The sequence below is a fragment of the Buceros rhinoceros genome, unplaced genomic scaffold (genome assembly GCF_000710305.1).
Source record: "Buceros rhinoceros silvestris isolate BGI_N320 unplaced genomic scaffold, ASM71030v1 scaffold20246, whole genome shotgun sequence".
In the NCBI taxonomy this organism is placed as follows: domain Eukaryota; kingdom Metazoa; phylum Chordata; class Aves; order Bucerotiformes; family Bucerotidae; genus Buceros; species Buceros rhinoceros.
Window position 1 is genome coordinate 3,254 of NW_010416040.1, and position 19,573 is coordinate 22,826.

The 19,573-nt window shown below is 50.1% G+C and overlaps 1 protein-coding gene across 1 annotated transcript in view; it reads left to right on the forward strand.

The window, feature by feature from the left end:
• Positions 1 to 1,368: 1,368 nt before the first annotated feature.
• MTMR14 (myotubularin related protein 14) overlaps positions 1,369 to 19,573 on the forward strand; it is a gene marked incomplete at its 5' end in the record, with an annotated part of 25,717 nt that continues 7,512 nt past the window's right edge. The window contains 15 exons of the mRNA XM_010137666.1: positions 1,369 to 1,477; positions 2,475 to 2,550; positions 3,243 to 3,303; positions 3,866 to 3,988; positions 4,502 to 4,575; positions 8,278 to 8,348; positions 8,939 to 9,013; positions 11,427 to 11,493; positions 12,539 to 12,624; positions 12,926 to 13,002; positions 13,228 to 13,264; positions 14,701 to 14,771; positions 15,401 to 15,450; positions 15,672 to 15,810; positions 18,376 to 18,552. Of these exons, the coding sequence (XP_010135968.1) occupies positions 1,369 to 1,477; positions 2,475 to 2,550; positions 3,243 to 3,303; positions 3,866 to 3,988; positions 4,502 to 4,575; positions 8,278 to 8,348; positions 8,939 to 9,013; positions 11,427 to 11,493; positions 12,539 to 12,624; positions 12,926 to 13,002; positions 13,228 to 13,264; positions 14,701 to 14,771; positions 15,401 to 15,450; positions 15,672 to 15,810; positions 18,376 to 18,552 (1,293 nt within the window). The remainder of the gene's footprint in view (positions 1,478 to 2,474; positions 2,551 to 3,242; positions 3,304 to 3,865; positions 3,989 to 4,501; positions 4,576 to 8,277; positions 8,349 to 8,938; positions 9,014 to 11,426; positions 11,494 to 12,538; positions 12,625 to 12,925; positions 13,003 to 13,227; positions 13,265 to 14,700; positions 14,772 to 15,400; positions 15,451 to 15,671; positions 15,811 to 18,375; positions 18,553 to 19,573) is intronic.

Consider the following 19,573-nt stretch of genomic DNA (forward strand, 5'->3'; position numbering starts at 1 on the left):
CACGTGGAAAATCTTAAGTCTCCACTATGATTTCTGAGAACTGAATCCTTTAAAAAAAAAAAAAAAAGGAGAGAAAGTAGGATCTGAAGGTCTTCATTGTTTCCCTCCTTCCCCTGGCACCACCTTGTATAATCTTTTCCATAAACAGATCAATTTCCATGTTGTTAATATATTAGTTTTTGTGATCCTTTCCAGAATGGCAGCTGCAGGCTGCTCCATACCCTCACTGATTCTGAAGCTCAGAGGCTCTCTTTTACCTTCCAGCATCATATTTGATCTTAGGTCAGCATTGCCATTCACCTTTGAGTTCTTCTCCCCCTCCGTTCTAAGTTCTCTCCTTCACCCCAGTGTTGTGTTCTCACTTCCTCTGCTCTGCCAGTCAGTCCCTGGTGGTTTCTCTTGCAGCATGAACTGTCCCCTGGCCGTCCTAATCCTCTTGCATCCAGAGACCAACCCGTTCATCTAGGCTCTTCTACTGATCTCCACTGCTGGAAAGGACTAACTAGAAGTTCTTGTGAATCGTCTCTAAGTACATGGCCATGCAGTTTGTGTGTCCAGACTTCATCTGTCTTCTGTTATGTCAGTCTGGATGCTTCTCCCGTTCCTTGTGGAAACTCTAGTCATCCCAGCATTGACGGTTCCTCCTGAAGGTCTGTGTAGTTCAGAAATCACTTTGGATTCCTATCAAATGTAGGCTGGTTCTCGGACAAATTGCAGCAATTTTAACTTGTTTCCTAAATGTCTCCAGCTTGGAACAAATTTCTGTTTTACCTTTAGCCAGAAAAACAAAATTTTGTTGTGCAGGTGCAGCTGACGTTTACTACCCTGCTCAACCCACTAGCTGATGTACGGACAGTTGTCTTACCTGGCAACACAAGTGTTCCAGTCACCAGAACTAAGGTTCATGGAGTGTTCAAGCTTTCGTTCTCTATTTTATTTATTTTTCCTTGCAAAATTTTCACTCTGATAGTGAATTCACTCTGATGGTAGCGCTGAGCTGCTCTTGGATGGAGAGGCGGTGGGGAGGAAAGCAGAACGTGTATTTTCGTGGTCACTGCCTTGCTCTGGTAGTGCTTCCTCAGTGATCCACGTGTTAGCCTGCCGCAGACCGTTGGATCGCCAGCTCCGACTGCCATCAGGTACTGTGCAGCTGGACTTCCAAAAGAGAGGAGAGGAGACAGAAAAGTCCTTGTACACGTTGTACAGCAGCAGAAGCTATTGCTAAAGAAGGGTCCCCTTGCTTACTAGCTTCAGAGCTGGTTCCTAGGCAAAAGGGATGGGGGTTACAGCACAGGGTGTGCGCGGCAGCTTTGGTGAAAGACGTGTGAGAAGGTGCTCTGTGTACTGAACCGCATCTCTGTCCACTAGGTTTGAGAGCACTGTGCAGGTTGGCAAACTGCAGGACCTTATCAACCGGAGTAAGATGGCGAGGTGTAGAGGACGATTTGTTTGCCCAGTCATTCTGTACAATGGAAAGGTAAAGCTTCATGGGTTACCTCTCTTAACTTAGAAAATGACCTTTCTTCCTGCCACTGAACTGTGCAGCCACATCCTCAGTCACCTCAGAAAGGTCGTCACCTTTCTGAATGCTGTAAATCTGTGCTCGGGTCCAAGCAGGCAGCCTGTAGTAGGTGGCATTTGCTGTCTAGGCTGCATAAATCGTCCATGGGGACTTCAGGCTGTTTTACTCCAGCACGTCGTGAGCATTATACCAAAGAGCCAACATTTTCTCCTTATGTATGTCCCATCTGAAGGACCAAACTATTGTCACTTCCTGCCCCTTACTCCTCCCAGCAGTGAGCTCCCTCTGAGTAACTTTTCTCTGTAAAGAGAACTTTGCCTTCTCTGTTCCCTGGGGAAGCAAGATTGCATAAATGGTCTTATGAATGTGTGGGCTTGTCTGCAAGGGGATCTGTAAGAAAGTGAAATTAGATTCATTTTTATGTGGATTACTTAAAGCGTATTGAAGCCCCATAGGAGAAGTCTCCTTTAGAATTTAAGTAGCTTAATTCAGTTTTCTTGGTTCAATTTAGAAACGCTGTTTGAAAAACAAACTCGTACCTGTGACAGTTTCAATCTAGCTTGGCTGAACCTGCTGACCTTCCGCTGCAGGAGCGAACAGCCTGGAGTCGTACTGGGACCATCGTAATCTTGTTCACAGGAATGTGGAAATAAGGCTCAAGCAGGGTATTAACGGAGCATGGACGATGCTAGGCTTGGCAGGAATTGACTCTATTAGTGAATTGGAGAACTGGAGATGAAAATGTGATTTAAAAACTAGCCACGGATAAAAGCACTTGGGATTTCAATGTGTTTGGAGAGCTCAGTCTGGACCAGGGTTGCAGGGAAGACTGCTGGGAGGTGGTAGCTGTAGGTAGCAACCAGTTCTGTGTACCGTGACAGCGCATAGGCCAGAGACCTGATAAGGGGAAGGCTCCTGGAGCATGTGTGCTTAATAACAAATCTTCCTCCAGCATATTTGCAGATCAGCAACGCTGGCCGGCTGGGGAGAGCTCTATGGGCGCACTGGCTACAACTACATCTTCTCAGGTGAGTGAGGAGCAGTTACTTGCTGTCTGCTTGGTAAGGCTGGTCCGTGCTGGGACAGTGACCTATGCAGGAGAGCAGACTCTTCCTGAGAGCCCATGCAGAGCTCTAGTGTGGACCTGCTTGAGTCAGGCAAAGACTGAAACCTCGTGTCCCCTTCCAAGCACTAAGCCTCAAGAATTTGAGGCTGAAGAGTTATGGGAAGCATGTAGGCAAGTAAGGCACCCCAAAGGATTCAGGGTAACAATTCCCAAACATTGGGGGTGGGAATGAAGGAAGACAGAGGATAAGAACTTGCTGTCGCTTGGGTAATCATTGAGAATCAAATCCTGCTAATGGTGAGATATACTGGACTCTAGTCCAGACTCTAGGTAAAGCTTTTCAGGGAGTATTGGGTGTCTGTAATGTAAGGAGCTGAAGCTTGGCTTAACAAAGCACTGAGTAGCATTAGTGGGCTGTCCTCCTGGCTGGCAGTAATGGGTTTGACCTGCCTAGGTCCTGTGCAGTGACAAGAGAAGAGTGAGCTACATTAGAAAACAGGTTTTTCAGGAAGAGGAAAGATGGGCAACTAATGAGAGCTCTGAAGTGTGGAGAGAGGATGCCAAACCATGACCCTTTTGGGTGTCTGCATGTCTTGTCATATGGGAGATTGAGTTGGTTTACACAAGCTTCAGTTCTTGATGCCTTCCTTGCAGGAGGTTCTGACGATGCTTGGGCAGATGCGGAAGACATTTCAGAGGAGGATTCTGCTCTGAGGTTTGTGTGCATCACTGGGATGGGGAGACAGGAGTTTGGACCAAAGCTGACTGGCTCAGCCACTCAGTTCTGCTCTTTCCTAGGCTGGGCTTTGGGTACTGGCTTGAGACCATCACCAAACGTGGAATCTTACTTCTCTTGCTTTTGAAAAAGAGTCTCAAATGCTAATGGCTGGCTGAACCCAGTGCGATTGAAGCCTGCTCATCTCCTGTCAGAGGGAAGAGGTGGAGACAGGAATGTATAGATCCATTTAAAAAGGTGTTTGAATTACACAGATGTGCTTATTTCATCAGAAAGTACATCTCCAGGCTGGAGAAATTGTTCTGTATCTTACGTGCCTGTTGCAGAATAGAGCGAGACACAAGAAGGGGCCGTAAGCACAAGGTCTTCGGTACCAGTTCATTGCAGAGTCTATCTCTGACCTGCAGAGACAAGGCTCGCGCTGTGCAGCTCGTGGCTCGAAGTGGTTCAGGGAAGAACTGTGGCAGTATTGTGCAAAGAATCAGGCTCAGCGTGGCCCATCTTCCGTGCTCATCTCACTTTGCCTTGTTCCATCTTGCAGAAACGCAGACTCCCAGCTGTTTGACAAGGTCAGAGGGCACGACATCAAGCTGCTTCGGTACCTCTCTGTCCGATACATCTGTGACCTGATGGTAGAAAACAAGAAGGTGAAGTTTGGCTTGAAGTGAGTCTGAGTTCATTTGTTTTCCTGCAGCCTTTGGATTGCAGCTAGTGTAGCCCTTACGTACGAATTGCTATTGGGCCTGCACCCAGCAGCCAGGGAGCAGTCCCTGGGAGAATCCTACAGCAGCGTCAGTCAGCTGAGACTGTAAAGAGAACCAACCCCAAGGTTTCAGGCCAGAGAAAGCTGTATCAATGCTTTCATCTGTCTCCTGAGCAGGTTTCCTCTGTAGAGCTTGCAGTGATGTGACAGTCTCCCCTTCAGAAAGGGAGGAGTTAAGGAGCCCTCTGCTTGTGTGTAGGAACAAAGAGAGATGTTTCTCCTGGTATTTCTCTCAAAGGAAAGCTTTAGTGGTTTGGGGCTGTACCTGTTTATTTGGATGTGTTCAGTTCTGACTCTGCTCGCTACTGAGTTGAGTTGTTGCGCCGGGAGTTGCGACAGGCAGCATTTTGGGTGCTAGTATATCCGTGAAAAATACCCTACAAATGTCTGCTGTGTTCCTCTTGTCCTGTGCAGTGTGACATCTTCTGAGAAGGTGGACAAAGCTCAACGTTATGCTGATTTCACGCTTCTCTCCATCCCATATCCAGGTACAGGACTGATGTCCAGAGGGACTCCCAAGGGACAGGTGACAATCTGTTTCTGGGGACTGGGAACTACCTCTGTGTGTGTGTGTGTGTGGTGAAATGACTGTGGCTTGCTGAATGTCTCCTATGCTCCCTCTGGAGAGAAGCTCTTTTAAAGTGAGAACAGCGCAACAAATCTGGCTGCTCTGGCGGTGTGAGTCAGCATTAGGTGCTCTTTGAGGTGGCAGACTAATTTCTCAGCAGTTCTAATTAATTCAAGCATGGAGAAAATGTCCCAGAGGTGGAGCTGGGGTTAAGATGGCCTTTGACACCCCTGCAACTCCAAACTACTACTTGATGCAAAATATGCATTTTGCTCTGTGTTATGTAAAACCCCAATTCTTTAGAGTATTTTCTAGTCCTTTTGTTCCTGTGCAGTGCTGTGAGATGATCTCAGTGCTGGGCAGAGCCGTTAACCGGAGCCTGCAACGCACGGCTGAGATGCGGACCACTCCAGCCCGTCTCCTGGCTATATTAGTCCCTGTGCCTAGCAACCGCTGCTGGGTCACTGGCTGCACTCCTCGTGTGCTGGATATTGCAGCCTGCCTGCTGATGTCAGGCTCGGGGGTAGGGTTGGATGTGAAACTGCTGTGCTTGAGGTCTGTCTGCAAGAAAGGATGCTTCTTCCTCCCTTGTGCACAGAGAAAGGGGGAGAGGAATAAAAAAAACAAGAACAAACCAAAACCCAGCAAAACTGTCATGGATGATCCAAACCCAAACTTGTCTTTGATTACCAGTTGTTGCCCTTAAATGTATTTTCTTTTTTTTTTTAAAAAAAAAAAAGTGTATTTCCCTTCGTACAAAAATGAGTGACAATTTAGAGAAGCTGCATGAAGATTCCTGTCACGTTTGCCATGCAGATTTCTGAGGTGTCCAGAAGTAAGAGTATTACTGGTGTCTGTAGCTCATACACAGGTAATGTTGCTGCCATGTGCCTCACCAAACTTAGAACATGAGAGACAGAGCACACAGGTGTCCTGCAGGGTTTGTGAAGAATGAGGAGGAGGTGACTCTATAGAGTTAAGCTGTAGAGTTGTTGCTGTGTGATATCTGCATATCACGTACGATATTCAGTGATGGTCCTTCCTCTTCTGCCAGCTGGGACGGCTGCTTCCTTTTAGCAGCTCTTCTCTGCCACGCTAGAGGTAAACCTTATCAAACCGGCAGTTCTCCCTGCAGATGTTGCCCGATTTCAGCAGTGCTGGTCCGCGGGGGAATGCTGTCATTCTCTTAAATCTAAGGCATGCACATCTAAGGACCCACAACCCCCTGGTGACTGGCCAGATGCTGTGATACATTCTCACTGAAGTTTCCAGGTTTGCATTAAAGAACTTCAGTTTTGTAATTTGTCTCTAAAGTTATTCTGAGATCCTGTAGTCTTAGGTGAGCAAGGTGGTGTCCAGGCGTAGAATCATGGAATCCTTTAGGTTGGAAAAGACCTTTAAGATCATCAAGTCCAACTGTTAACCCAGCACTGCCAAGTCACCACTAAGCTGTGTCCTTGATCTACACATTGTTTTAAATCCCTCCAGGACTGGGGATTCCGCTGTTTCCCTGGGCAGCCTGTTCCAGGGCTTGACAACACTTCTGGTGAAAAAATTTTTCCTGATGTCCAATCTAAACTTCCCCTGAGGCCATTTCCTCTTGTCTTATCACTTCTTACTTGACAGAAGAGACTGGCCACCCCCTCGCTACAGCTTCCTTTCAGGTGGTTGTCAAGAGCAATAAGGTCTCCCCAGAGCCTCCTTCTCTCCTGGCTAAACACCCCAGCTCCCTCAGCTGCTCCTCATAACAGTTGTTCTCTAGACCCTTCACCACCTTCACTGCCCTTCTCTGGACACGCTCCAGCACCTCAGTGTCCTTGTAGTGAGGGGCCCAAAACTGGACACTGGATTCAAGGTGTGGCAAGTGCCAAGTACAGGGGAACATATGGCCTCACCAGTGCTGAGTACAGGGGGACAATCACTTCCCTCCTCCTGCTGGCCACGCTAGTGCTGATACAAGCCAGGATGCTGTTGGCCTTCTTGGCCACCTGGGCACACTGCTGGCTCATCTTTAGCCACTGTTGACTAGCACCCCCAGATCCTTCTCCGTGGGCAGTTTCCAGCCACTCCTCCCCAAACCTGTAGCACCGCAGGGGGTTGATGTGACCCAAGTGCAGGAGCCAGCACTTGGCCTTGTTGAACCTTGTACAGTTGGCCTTGGCCCATTGCTCCAGTGTGTCCAGTGTGTCCCATTGCTCCTCTGTGGAGCCTCCTCCCCAGCATATCCACACTCCCACCCAGCTGGGTGTCCTCTGCGAACTGACTGAGGGCGTACTCGATCCCCTCATCCAGACCATTGATAAAGATATTAAACAGAACTGGCCCCAGTACTGAGCCCTGGGGATCACCACTGGTGACCGGCTGCTGACTGGATTTAACTGCAGTCACAACCACTCTGGGCCTGCCAGTACAGCCAGTTTTTTATCCAGTTATTTAGTAAAGAGTAATGACTGTCTAAAATGAAAGACTCAGGTTGAAATGGGGCATCTGTAGAAGCTTTTGTGCTTTCCAGGGCAGGAAAACCCTTTTTTCCATTTGACTGCTAGTTAGCATTTGTAGATGCCGAGAGTTACTGCCCTAATCCTCCATTCTTTGCTTTAAGCCCTTGTTTAATTGGAGTTAAATCTCAGCTGACAGATTGTTTCCTGACTGTGTGTTTTTGAGGGCTGGCCCTGTCCTCACAGAAAGATGAGGAATTTTTGCCACTGGAGTTACTGGTGGCTTGCTGGGTAGGGGTGATGGGCCGGGGTCAGGGCCCGGCATGTGTTTTTGAGGGCTGGCCCTGTCCTCACAGAAAGATGAGGAATTTTTGCCACTGGAGTTACTGGTGGCTTGCTGGGTAGGAGTCATGGCCTGTGTTCAGTGCCTGGCATAGGGCTGTCTTGGTAATGTGGCGCTGCTGGGGCATACTGGCACGTTGGGAGGGTGTTTTGTGTAGCTGCAGGCAACCGCAGTGCTAATGGTGCAGCTCAGCTGTGACTAAGGGATTGCAGTTTGCAGCAGAGACGTTGTTCAAATAGTTGTTAGAGAAGAACAGAGCCAAAGGACAAACTTCAGGAGCTCCTCTCTTGGGTTCCAAGTGGTCATGTACATCCTTCAGATAGGGCAGTTGGTGTGTGGAAAGAGGAGGCTTGACTGTGAAGGAAATCTCAGCCGCCTCTGACAGAGCCCTTGTTACCTGCAGCAGATGCCCGGTGGAAGCTGGCTTTCCCCAGGGCTCTGCCATCGCCTCCTTCTGCTGATTCCTTCTCACTCAGCGTGTCAGGCTGATGCTGTAGATCTGTGCAAAAGCCAGGGGCAGCCCTGCAAAGCCCAGCTCCTTCATGAAGCCTCTTGTTTGGGAAAGAATTAAATCAGTCCCTCAGACTCTGTGTTTGCTGTGTCTGGAGCTCGCCTGTTGCTGCGTGTGTTCGGAGCGGAGTGCTCTGCTTGTTGCTGCTGGGAGTGCAGGCCGTCCTGCACTCTGTGCTGATGATTACTGCTCCTCTCTTCCCACAGGCAGCAGTTGTGATGGGTTTGGTGCTCTGGAGCCCAGGGCTGCCAGCACTTCAGTCCCACAGGGCACTTCAGTTGTCAGATAGCAGTTAGCTGAACAGTTGTTCATTATCTCTTTTTCTTGCAGGTTGTGAATTTTTTAAGGAGTACAAAGACCGGGATTATACAGCTGAAGGTCTCATATTTAACTGGAAACAGGTACTTGGGTACTTACAAAACAGGGAGCTGCAGGCTTTACTGGGCTGAAGTCTTGCCTCAGAGCCCCTGAGCAATGGTGTATGTGTCGTCCTTGTTTCTGATCGCAAGGAGGAAAGCAACATGACAGGCAAAACAGATAGTGAATGTACTAAATTTTCATTGTGAAATTCATATATAAAATAAATGAATCACTTTCCTGCAGTCCAGGATGCTTGACCTCTCCTGGGGGTATGGGTTGCTCCTGTTTCTGAATTGATACCTTACTGATAGCCTCTGTTCTCGGTTCTGTCTTCACATTCCATCTCATAATATTCTGATGGTTGAGTGGAGCAGCCTTACAGGAATTCAGAAACTATCATGCCTTGTCCCTGACTTGCACCATTGGGAGCACAGAAAAACTCCTTTTGTATTCTAGTCCTTCTAAGAGTCTATGAGTTAATTCTTTCCACTTCACTTTGCATCCAGAAATGCTTTGCTGAGGTGTTTTCTTCTCGATGCACTGTTTGGCATTTGTTGTTTTGTTTTTTCTGGAACTCACTGCCTTCAAGTCATGGCTTTTGTCTGACCAGTTGTGTTTGGGTTTTTCGCAGGATTACGTAGATGCTCCATTAAGTATCCCAGTCTCTCTGACCCAGTCTCTGAATATTGATTGGAGCGAATACCAGGTGAGCAAAGCAGGTATCTCTGTGGGAGGACAGAAGTCTGTTCAGGAAGGATCAGTAAAGATTTGAAGTCTGACTTGCCCCGTTGCTGGAATCTGACTCACTTCATACCAACCCAGTGGGAGCGAAGCTGCTTACGTGACTGCTCAGAATGGCAGTGGAAATCCTCTGCCCAAAATCTCCATGGCTTGGTGTGTCTCCAGGCAGCTGGTTGTAACATCAGATCTTTTCTGTAGCTCACATAAAGCTGCCAGTCCATTAGGAAGATAAGATATGTTGGTGACAAAGGTAAGGAACATGCCAGGAGATGGAAAGCAGTGTGACTTGTTCACGTTCTCAGCTCAGCTCAGGCCTACAGTGGCCAGACCTCCTCAGCTGTGGAGAGCCTGGAGAGAGGTCAGCAGTAGCCAGGTGACGAGGCATCACCTGCATGGGTGTGCAGGGTGCCTGACTATGGGAGAAGAGTAGGAAATCGTCACTGACGTCTCCATTTTGTGTCTCTGCAACAGCATCGCAAATGATAATTGAACCCTTTTGCCCAGGCTTCAAAGTTTACCTCTAGTCTGTTCACACCAGGGAGCATCACTTTGTGCTGCTGATGAGCGTGCTCCATTTCACACATCAGCCCCTACCTAGTCCTCCCAGGTTTTGTGATGACTGACTGTGCTGGAGCGTGTCACACTCCTACGCTCTGTGGCTGGAGGCACCACAGAACTAGCAGCGCTCCCCGTGCTGAGCCTGTGTTTGTCAGTTGGTGACGTAAATGATGTTTAAGTGCCAGCATAACCAGAATTATTGAAAAGTGGCTTGCAGTGTTGACGTAGAACTAATGGGACCACAGCTTGTTTATGGATAGAAACTTGTTCACTAGAATACTGAGCAGCCAGTATTTTTAAAAGGATATTAAAAATTGAAGAGGCTGTAATAAATAGATGCAGAAATGATCCAAGGACTGGAGAAGGTGCTTCACTTCAAGCTGAAGTTCTGTCTGTTTAGCTAACCACAAAGGTGATGGAGGGTTGACTTGATTAATGCATAAGTACATTTGCAGGGAAAAAATACTCATTCTAAAGCACTCTTCAATCTGTGGAAGAAAAGCTGCATGGGGAACGGTGTCTGCAGTCTGAAATCAGGCCTTCAAAGAAGGAAGAGCTGTCTTGCATGTTATTTTTGATCTGTTGGAACATGCTGCCAAAGGAGCGATGAGCTGTCACCCCTAGCCGAGGTGCTTCTCTGGACAGAGATGTTGCCAAGTGCAAGCTTCAGGCTGTATTTGGGGCAACTGAACAAAACTTTCTGGTTTGTGCTACAGAGAGATCAGACTGGATGATTAGATGATTCCTTCTGGCATAAGCACAAGATTGGGTTGAATAGGGCAGATAAAAGACTTTGGAGGAATGTGTTTTTCTGCCCCGGGCTGAGTGTGTTCCCCATTTCCTCACTCTTTTGTTGCTGTGCAGATTTCATGGCAGAGCAGCGTGTTCTTTGTCCGGCAGTGGTATTCAGGGTGGCTACACACACACTTGTAAGTGCACATCAAGCGTTCTGTTGCCAGCAGTAAGACGTCACTTACAACACTAATGCTGTCACAATGAAACCTGTGTCCCTGTCCTTGCCTTTTCCTTGCCAGTGTTCTCTTACTTTCCTTGAGCTAGTCCTGGCTTTGATCAGACCGTTGAAATTCCCTGCATCTTCTCACGATGCAGCGGTCTACAGTGGCACACTCGAGCTTGTTCTTAAGTGTTTCACCCACATCTCTTGCCGTGCTGGAGGTCTCTGCATTCAGAGCCCTTCTGTGGTGCTGCTGCTCCTTGGGTGTTACGGCAGAAGCCCAGTGCCTGTCTGGAGCAGCTGGAGTGGGGCAGCCCTCTGCAGCAACCTGCTGGGGCCATTTACATGGGCCAGAGAGTTTTGATCAAGGCACCTGGGTTGTGGGAACTGCCTGCTGACCCTGGCCTGCTCACCCCATCGTGCTGCTGGCACCCCGTACACAGCTGTAACAGTGAGGTACACAGCTGAGCCATGTGGTGCAGCGCTCGCGTGCAGGAGGTTGCAGAACTGGGTCAGCGCTCCGCAGGTGTTTGCTGCCTCACGCTAGTCTCTCTGAGCATGGTCTGCTGGGAGCTTTGGGGCTGCGGGCAACCAGGTTCCGTGCCAGCCAGGCAAGCAGTAGAGATGGCCTTTTATTTGTTGTTTTTTCTGTGCCTGGTCTCTTGTCCTAGAGTGCCGTTTGTGGAGGGTGGGGGATTGATCAGAGCACCAAGGGGAAGGTCTGTCACTCTGAGGAATGGTCATGGGGTTATTTCTGCGTCACTGTTGTTCTGGATAGAGGAGCCAAGAGTACGGCAGGCTCTGAACTGCAGAGCAGTCTTCTGCTGTGGGCAGACCCTTACCATCCACATTTCTCTCTTTGCAGAGCTGGGACCTCATACAACAGACACAGAACTACCTGAAGCTGCTGATCTCGATCATCAATAGTGATGGTAAGGCAAACTCCTTGCTCCCAGCAGTCTAACTGGAGCAGTCACTGTCTCTGGAAGAGCAGCTGATGGTATTAGTGGCCCTGTGGATCAGTTCCCAACAGAGTCACTTCATAGTGAGTTCACTATGTCACTTCAGAGTCACTTCACCACTCCTCCCTTCAAAACAGGCTGATGGTCCTAGGTCTCAGGGCTCCAGCTCCTCTTGTAGAGAGGTGCTTGCTGATTCCTTGAGAACCCTCTTTTCCCGGGGATGGAGGGATATCTGAAAACTTTACCTAATGTTTTACTACCTGAAAGCTGAAGACAAGTAACTTCTGTTCCTCTGCTTGTTGTCCCTTGCTCTTATTTTGCTGGACACCTGTGTTTTCTCCCCCCAACCCAAGGTCTCATTAGGTGCCTGTTTCAGAGCCCCTTCCATCCTCTGTCATCACAGCCTTCACACATCTTTGAAGGGTGTATGTTGCCCTGTGTTGGCAACCCATTCCCTCTGGGCACTGTGACTTTGTACCTAGCGCTGTTGGATAGACAGAGCCATGGCTGGCTCCAGCAGCAAGGCCAGCTGCAGACTCTCCTGCAGTATTGTGTTGGGACACGCTGTGAATTTTCTGGAGAGCACAGAATTTGTGCTGTGTGCTCCTCTGCTCAGTCTGTACCAGGAGAAGGAGGCTGGCGAGGCTGAAAAAGTGTTCAGCTGGAGCAGATTTCTCTCTGATGTGGAAATGGGTTGTGATAGTGCATTGCAACCGGGTAGTTACATGTTCTGCGTAGCAAAGTGATGTTCATGCCTAGTGACTTCATGTCCTGAGCAGCTGTCAGGACCAAGACAGCACATCAGCTGGAGCTGCCGACAACCCAGGACACTCTGAGCAATTTGTTGGCCGCTGTATTCAAGACAAAATGTTCTGGCTTGGTGGCTGAGCTGCGCTCGTGAGCCTGGGCTCTGGGGATGGAGGGTGGCTTGTCTCTGCAGATTTGCTATAAAGAAGAGTCTGCTCTTGTTGGAACACCCTTTTTTTATTGTCTTTCCTACCCCTGTCTGGTCCAGATGACAGCGGGCTCCTGGTGCACTGTATATCCGGCTGGGATCGAACTCCTCTCTTCATCTCCTTATTGCGCCTCTCCTTATGGGCTGTGAGTACCTGGCTGAGCTGCTCTGCTTCTGGGGGTCATTGCTTGGAGGGTGAGTGACTGGGACCAGGAAGTGGCAGTGGAGCAGCTAATGTTCCTTTAGACTGTCTTGGCTTCAGAGAGGCTGTGGATTGTCTGCGATGTGGAGCCCATCGCGCTGTCCTGCTATCAGACATACCAGATTACAGGCGGGTAGAGCAAACTGGGCATCTTGAATCACCAGGACAGTTTTCAGCAGATCGTGAAGTCCCTGGTCCCAGTCCTCAGGGCTGCTGCCTGAGGACTGTTCTCATTTGCTTTGCAGGATGGGCTGATCCACACATCCCTGGAGCCATCTGAGATTCTCTACCTGACAGTGGCCTATGACTGGTTTCTCTTTGGGTAGGCACAGTAAGCTTCACTTGCCTACGTGTCCCTGTGCAGCAGGGGAGAGGCCTTCAGGGGGTCATCTTTGGTGTTGGCTCACAGCCAAAGGTGGATGTCGAGGCAGCTTCCAATGAGCTCAGGCTGCGGGCTCTGGCATCAGGCCAGAAGAGGACAGCCCGTCCTCTTCTGCTGATTCGGGCTGCTCAGCATGTGACCGCGCTTCCCTTGCTCTCTTTGCAGGCACATGTTAGTCGATCGGCTCAGTAAAGGAGAAGAGGTGAGTGTCCAGCCTGGGGCAGTGCCTGAGCACTGCTTTTTGTTCTCAGGGTACTTGTTTACGGTAGCAGCATTCACTGCCTGCTTCTAGTAATATCAGTGGTCTGGGTGGGCTGTAAAAAGATTGTTCAGGTGCTGGAAATACGAGGTGGGAGCCTTGCCCTGTCACTTCCTGATGCATAAGGTGTAGGGAGGCTGCAGTGTGGTTGGTGGGTGTCAGTCCTGCCGGTTCCCCTGCTGAGCCGTTAGTGTTCAGGCCCCTGGTGAACGGGTGCTGGGACTGGCTCTTCAGCTGAGCAGTGAGAAGGGGTGCTTAGGGCATGTGGCTCTTTGGAGTGTGGAAATAAAGCTGCACAGGCTTGTGTGCTTGTCCTGAGTGCCAGCCCTCCTGCCTGGGTGCTGCAGCTGTGGGTGGCTGCATGTCATCACGGGCTCATGAAGCAGCTTGTGCTGGTTCCAGTGTGTATCTGTGGGTACACAGATGGGTCTGGGAGGCAATTAAGATCAGTGGAACTAATACTCTTAAATCTTCCACTTTTAACAGCAAAAAATGATTGTTCTGCCTATAGTTGCAATACACTGCAATATCATTTTTGGATAGAAATCAAGAGGTGGCAAGTATGTCTAACCCTGTAGCTAATGCCCTGCTCCTCAGACTCTCACCTCACTGGGGCATCCCCTGCCCCTAACAGCAGAGCCACGACTCTGGCATATTTTTCATCTTTCAGGGGTCTGGGAGCCCAGTATTAATATCATTCCTCCCATTCCTTCCTTTCCCAGAGCTTTGCTGACTCCAGCTTGGCAGCTCTGCTCTGGTGCCTGCTTGGCCAAGTAGCTGCCCCAGGAGAGGGGTGCATGGCTGCCTGGAGCACTCCCTGCTCCCCACTGCCAGAGGAGAAGGCTCGGCTCTGTGCAGATTGACAGGGTGGCAGAAGCAGAGCGAGGTGAACGCTGCAGAGCAAACCGCTGCATGGCAGGGCACGAGCTTTGGACCACAAAGCCTGCAGGTGCCACAAGCTCTCAGGTGTGGTTGATACAGTTGTGGTGCTGAGATGGAGCGAGCAGCTCTAACCCTGCTAGTCCTGCTGGGTTTGCTGCTTACCTGGGTATAGAAGCAACTTCCAGGGGCCATCTCTTTGCTATTCTGCCCGATGGCATCGGTACCTGCCAGGTGTGTGCGGCTTGTGTGCAAGGCGTTGATAAGGAGACTTGCCGTACACCTTCCTTCCTGGGCCTGCCAGCAGCAGGGAACAGAGGGGCGGTGTAATGTGTAAGAGAAGGCCCAGGTTGGGATGGTGACAGCCCATGGCATATTGTAGGCTGGTAGCTGCAGATTTCTTGCTATCTCCTCCCTGCCAGCACCTCCCCACCAAGATAAGAGGCTGCATGGAGCCTCGGGTTCGTTCCTGAACCACTCTTCTCTCTCCCTTTGCTCAGATTTTCTTTTTCTGCTTCAATTTTCTGAAGCACATCACCTCTGAGGAGTTCTCTGCTGTGAAGTCGCAGAGGTAAGGAGCCTGTGCCTGCTGCTGCATGGGCTGCAGAGCCAGGGAGCTTGTTAGTGATGTTTCTTTGGGGAGATGGAAGCCCTGGTGTCCTGGCCCAGATTTCTTTAATTTATTCTGCACTCTGAAGGCTGCAAAATGGGGCCAAGGCTTGTGAGGTGCCACGTTGTGCTCTGAAAAACTGTCCATGCTGAAATGTGCTCTCTGCTTAATGACTGTCCGTGGCTGCTTTAGCACGGATGAACCCAGAGCTGTGTGCTTGGGCTCAGGCAGGCTGCACAGCAAGCTTCGTCAGGCGCTGCTGGGAGCAGGGTGGCTGGTTTTTAACGGACTGCTAAACATTAACCCCTTCCTATTTCAGGAGGGGCAGAAAGAAACAAAGCCCACCCTGGAGACTCTGAATAAGCACACGTCTGCCTGCAGCCTGTTGCCACCCTCTCAGAGCGCAGGGTGTGTGGGCTGGGACTGTTGGGAGAGTTGGATGCCGCACACCAACCACATCCCCTCCCCTCTGCCCTGCACAGCTAACTCCCCACTGCTCTGATCCACTGTGTGCTGCAGAGATCTGGCTGTGGCCTGCCTCCAGGCAGCCCTGAAGCATGGCTAAGGTAACTTTGTCTTTTCTTCCCCAGAAGAAAGAGTTTGCCACCTGGCTTCACCTTGGAAGAGATCTGCATGCTGAGTGAGTGCTGCTGCCGAGCATCAGCACCCCTGGGTGCTGGTAACGGTTGATCACTTGGGGACTTGGGTTCCCAGCATCAAGGTGACTACAAATGGGTATGCTTCCCTTGGGGCTTCGCAGGAACGCAGCCCCAGGGCACGTGGGAAGTGTATTGCTTGAAGGGAGAGAAAGTGAGCAAGACCACACTGCTCTTCAGCTAGCTCTTGTTTTCTTCTCTCTAGAGCAGAGAGATCGAGGCAGCACCACGAGTCTGAGCAGCGACTTCTCCCTGGGGATGGAAAGTTCCCCTGGAGCAGCTGGAAGCTTCACCTATGAAGCAGTGGAGCTGATGCCGGCCGGAGCACAGGCTCAAGCAGCATGGTGAGGAGATAACCAGAGCAAAAGGGGTGGGCTCTGAGCACAGCAGAAAAGATATTGCTGAAGCCACTTGCCCTCCAAGTCTGCACTCTGTGGCACAAGTTCCTTACGGTGGAGGGGGGGATTTGGATGTCAGAGACTTTGCTGCAACTTGTGCCACAGAACTTCTGGACCAAAAGTTGGAGACCACCCGGTGTTAAAGACTGTCAGTTTTCTGCAGGGCTGCTCCTGAAGTGTGTCCCCTGACGCGAGTTAAAGCAGCTTTGTTTCATTTTCACCAGTTTCACTGTTGAACTTCATCCAGAAAGGATTTCATTACTTATGAAAGATGGTTCCAAACTACCAGAAAAACGACATTTGGCAGTAGCATCCCCAGGGAAGAGTGGAGACAGTTTAGCTGCTCTAATGAAGTTTAATCAGTTTATGGAAGAGTTTATACAGGGGAGTGTCTGCAGTGAGTTGTAGGTGGGCTGGGTGGCCAAGAATCCCCACTAAACTTTAGCCCCTCTAACAGCACGAGGTGTGTGAGCTGAAAGCAGGTGGCTGCCTGCAGTGCTGCGCAGAGATACTTCTGGGGGAGAAGATGAAATCCTCAGTGATCCCTGTTGATAGAAGGTGACATGGGGATGCGATGGGGATGCAGGTGACTGTCTGAAACGGGGACTAGGGAAGGTGTCTGACTTCTCCTGGCAACTGCTGCTCTGAGGCGGGCGTTGTGCTTTTTGTGGAGTTTCTGGTGCTGTTTGGGGATTTCAGAACCTTGCTGTAGGGTTGCCCCTCTCAGTTTAATTTTTCTCTCCTCTCCCTCAGCACACGTGAAAATGCTATTTTATATTGCAATTATTTTAAATTAAATCTGGATTGTGCCAGAGGTACTGGAAGTCCTCTGGGACTGAGCCTGCAGCCATGCTAGTGGCAGCAGCCTTTCTAAAGCACGTTGTGATTCAGTTTATGTAATGCAGAATGGGGGAAGAGAGAATCTTCCTGCAGAGTCACAAAATGGAGATGGGGAGTCCTGAGCTGCATTTGCCAAGAGCAGCACAGAGTCCTTTTCAACAGACAGAGCCTACCTATGCACAAATACAAAGTGGCCGGAGCCAGTGCTGGAAGAGATCTGCTCCACTCGTGAGGATCAGGGCTTGATTTTGTGACATGATTTCGAACTCTGGTTTGCTTTCGTTCCTGTTGGAGGCATCGGGCTGGGTTGGGGCTAGCTGCTGCTAGCCTGGGGATGGTTTGGGCCCATGTTGTGGGTGTGAGCTTGGGGAGGAGGGAGGGTTGTGAACCTTTCCATGAGTGCTTAGCAAGGGGACCGGGCACGGGTGTCTTGCTGCAGGCTGTTGTGGCTGTGTAGTCTGGAGAACAGGCAGGAGGCGATGTCCTTCATTGTGTTGTCCTGAAAACAGGCGGCCTCGAGATCTCCTTTCAGGGAGGGGCATTTGCCTTTTAGCTGTACAAGCTTGTTTCTGCAGGCTGTGCTTGGAGATGCTGGCAACTCTGATAAGATGAGATGAACAATGCTTGAGAGAGGCTGTGGTGTGATGTTTGAGGGTGGACACGCTTCAAGAAATGGAGAGGATATCGTGTTTTCCACTGTGAGAGACAGTGAGGTTGTCTTTAGCTGCACTTCCTGGCAGTGCTCAGTATCTCAGTCAAAGCTGAGATGCCCTTCCGGATTCCGGGAAGAACAGCATCTTTCCTCCTCAAGTTTGTTCGCTTTCGACTTTTCCTTTTTACTTGCATATGTAGCAGAGATCTTTGTCCAATTCACTGCGGTTTTGGAAGGGGAAAACTGGGACTTTTCCAGAAAGAAAAAACAACGTAAGAAAGAAAATCTTCAAATGTGGAGCAACAGTGGTATGAATTAGTCCCCAGTACGTGTGCCTGTTTGGCATGTAGCTGGACGGTACTGTGAGCTAAGGCCTGATACAGCAATGGACAGTGGATCACACCCAAGTCTGAATGTGCTGGCTAGAAAAGAAGCCAGAGCACCTCTGATGTGTCAGCACAGACAGAGGGAGGACTGAAATGCACCTGCGTCTGGAGTGACTGTCAGCTCTGAGCACATGGCCAGTCCAAAGTGCGGTCAGCAGTGCCTGAAGGGAATCACTGAAAGGGAAGGTAACACTGGAGGTGTGTTCCTGTCACCCTCATCCACGCATACGAACGCCCACCTGGGCTGAGCTCCTCGCCTGGTACACTCTGTAGAGTTAGAGCAGATCGAAATGGTCGTTCCCTGCTGGGAGGCCCCTTGCCTAAGGCATTTTTACAGCTAGACTAAACAAAGCAATCGCTGTGTGTGTGGGAGCTGATGCATTCTCCAGTCTCTGATTTCCAGGTCACGTGGATGATGATCTATAGAAGAATGGGCTAAGACTGATTGAGCTCAGTGTACCCCGTCACTGAGCGGTTGCCAATGACTCATGGTTCCTTGGGAGGGAGGCGGGCAGGTTCAGAGGGAACAAGAGCTTGTAGCTGCTGGGGTAAAATGCAGCCTGTTGTGGAAGGGGTTCCTAGTTGGAGTACGTAGGAAAGCCAGTTTTCTCACCCAAGTCCTCCATCCCACAGGAGGAAGAGCTGTGCATCATCACCTCAAGCCATGCTCTGGAGCAGGGCACAGCAGTCTGAAGACAGGCTGCCTTCCGCAGGGATGGTCGAAGTCAAGTCCTCCAGCTCCTCCTCATCAACCCATTCTGATAACTTCCTGAGGATTGGAAGCAGCCCACTGGAAGTGCCCAGATCCAGGTGAGGTGGGACAGAGTACAGCATTTCTCAGCAAAGTGAGAGTCCGGTAAAGGGAGTGCAGGGCTGCACTCATGTGGCTCTGAGAACCCTGGATGGAGCACATGTGTTTGTATCTATCTAAAAACAAGCCTCAGGAAGCCTGGTCCTCTCTAGCCTGACCTTGTGTGAAATGCTGGCCATTAAACTCAGAAACTCCTGCCTCAGCCCGTGTAGAGGAGTGAGGAACTGTGCGTTAACAGCTAGCTGTCTGTTCTGCCTGTTCTCAGCGCATGCCTCAACTCCAGGAGCTCTGGCATCTCTGCATCCTGCATGCTTGGAGCTCACAGCACTTCCTCTGTCAAAGGCATCCACAGGGGTTTGAAATGGCTGTGTTGTTGTGTGGGGGAGGAAGCCTTTCAAACCAAGCAGACCTCATCTATCGTGTCCCCCTTTCCACCTGCTGACCTTCCTGACACTGCAGGGTGGAAAAGACTTTGGGTGCCGGTGGCAAGCAGAGGTGGAACCTGCCGGGAGCAGGCTGCGAGCACTGTGCCGGCACAAAGGATTTCACCCGGAAGGCTCTGTGTTCCTGCTGGGCAACCGGGGAGTGGGGACCCTGGTCCCGCGCCTAATCTCATACCATAACAGAGAGTATTCTGGCACCCTTCTGGAGTCTGATGCTGCGGTAGGGCACAGTCGAGCGGTGAGCTGGGCTAGGGAAGAAAGAACGAGCCTGTGGAGCGAACACCATGTGTTTAGGCCGTCGGGGGATAAAGAGGCTCTTAGATAAGAGGTTGCTGTTAACAGCATCAAACACTTGTGTCGTCTCTGCAGGTTTTCCAATGAGTCTTTTTCTAGCGATTCCCTTCAAAAACAGCCACTGGCCAAATTTTAGTACTCTCTCATCACATGGAAAATAAAATGACAAACAAGTAAAGCATTGGAAATTTATAAGACTTTCTTACCCAGTTTCTTGTTTCCAGAGAAAAATCACTGTCTGACGGTTTTCATAAATGATACTAACTGTTCTCCCCAGGGAAAG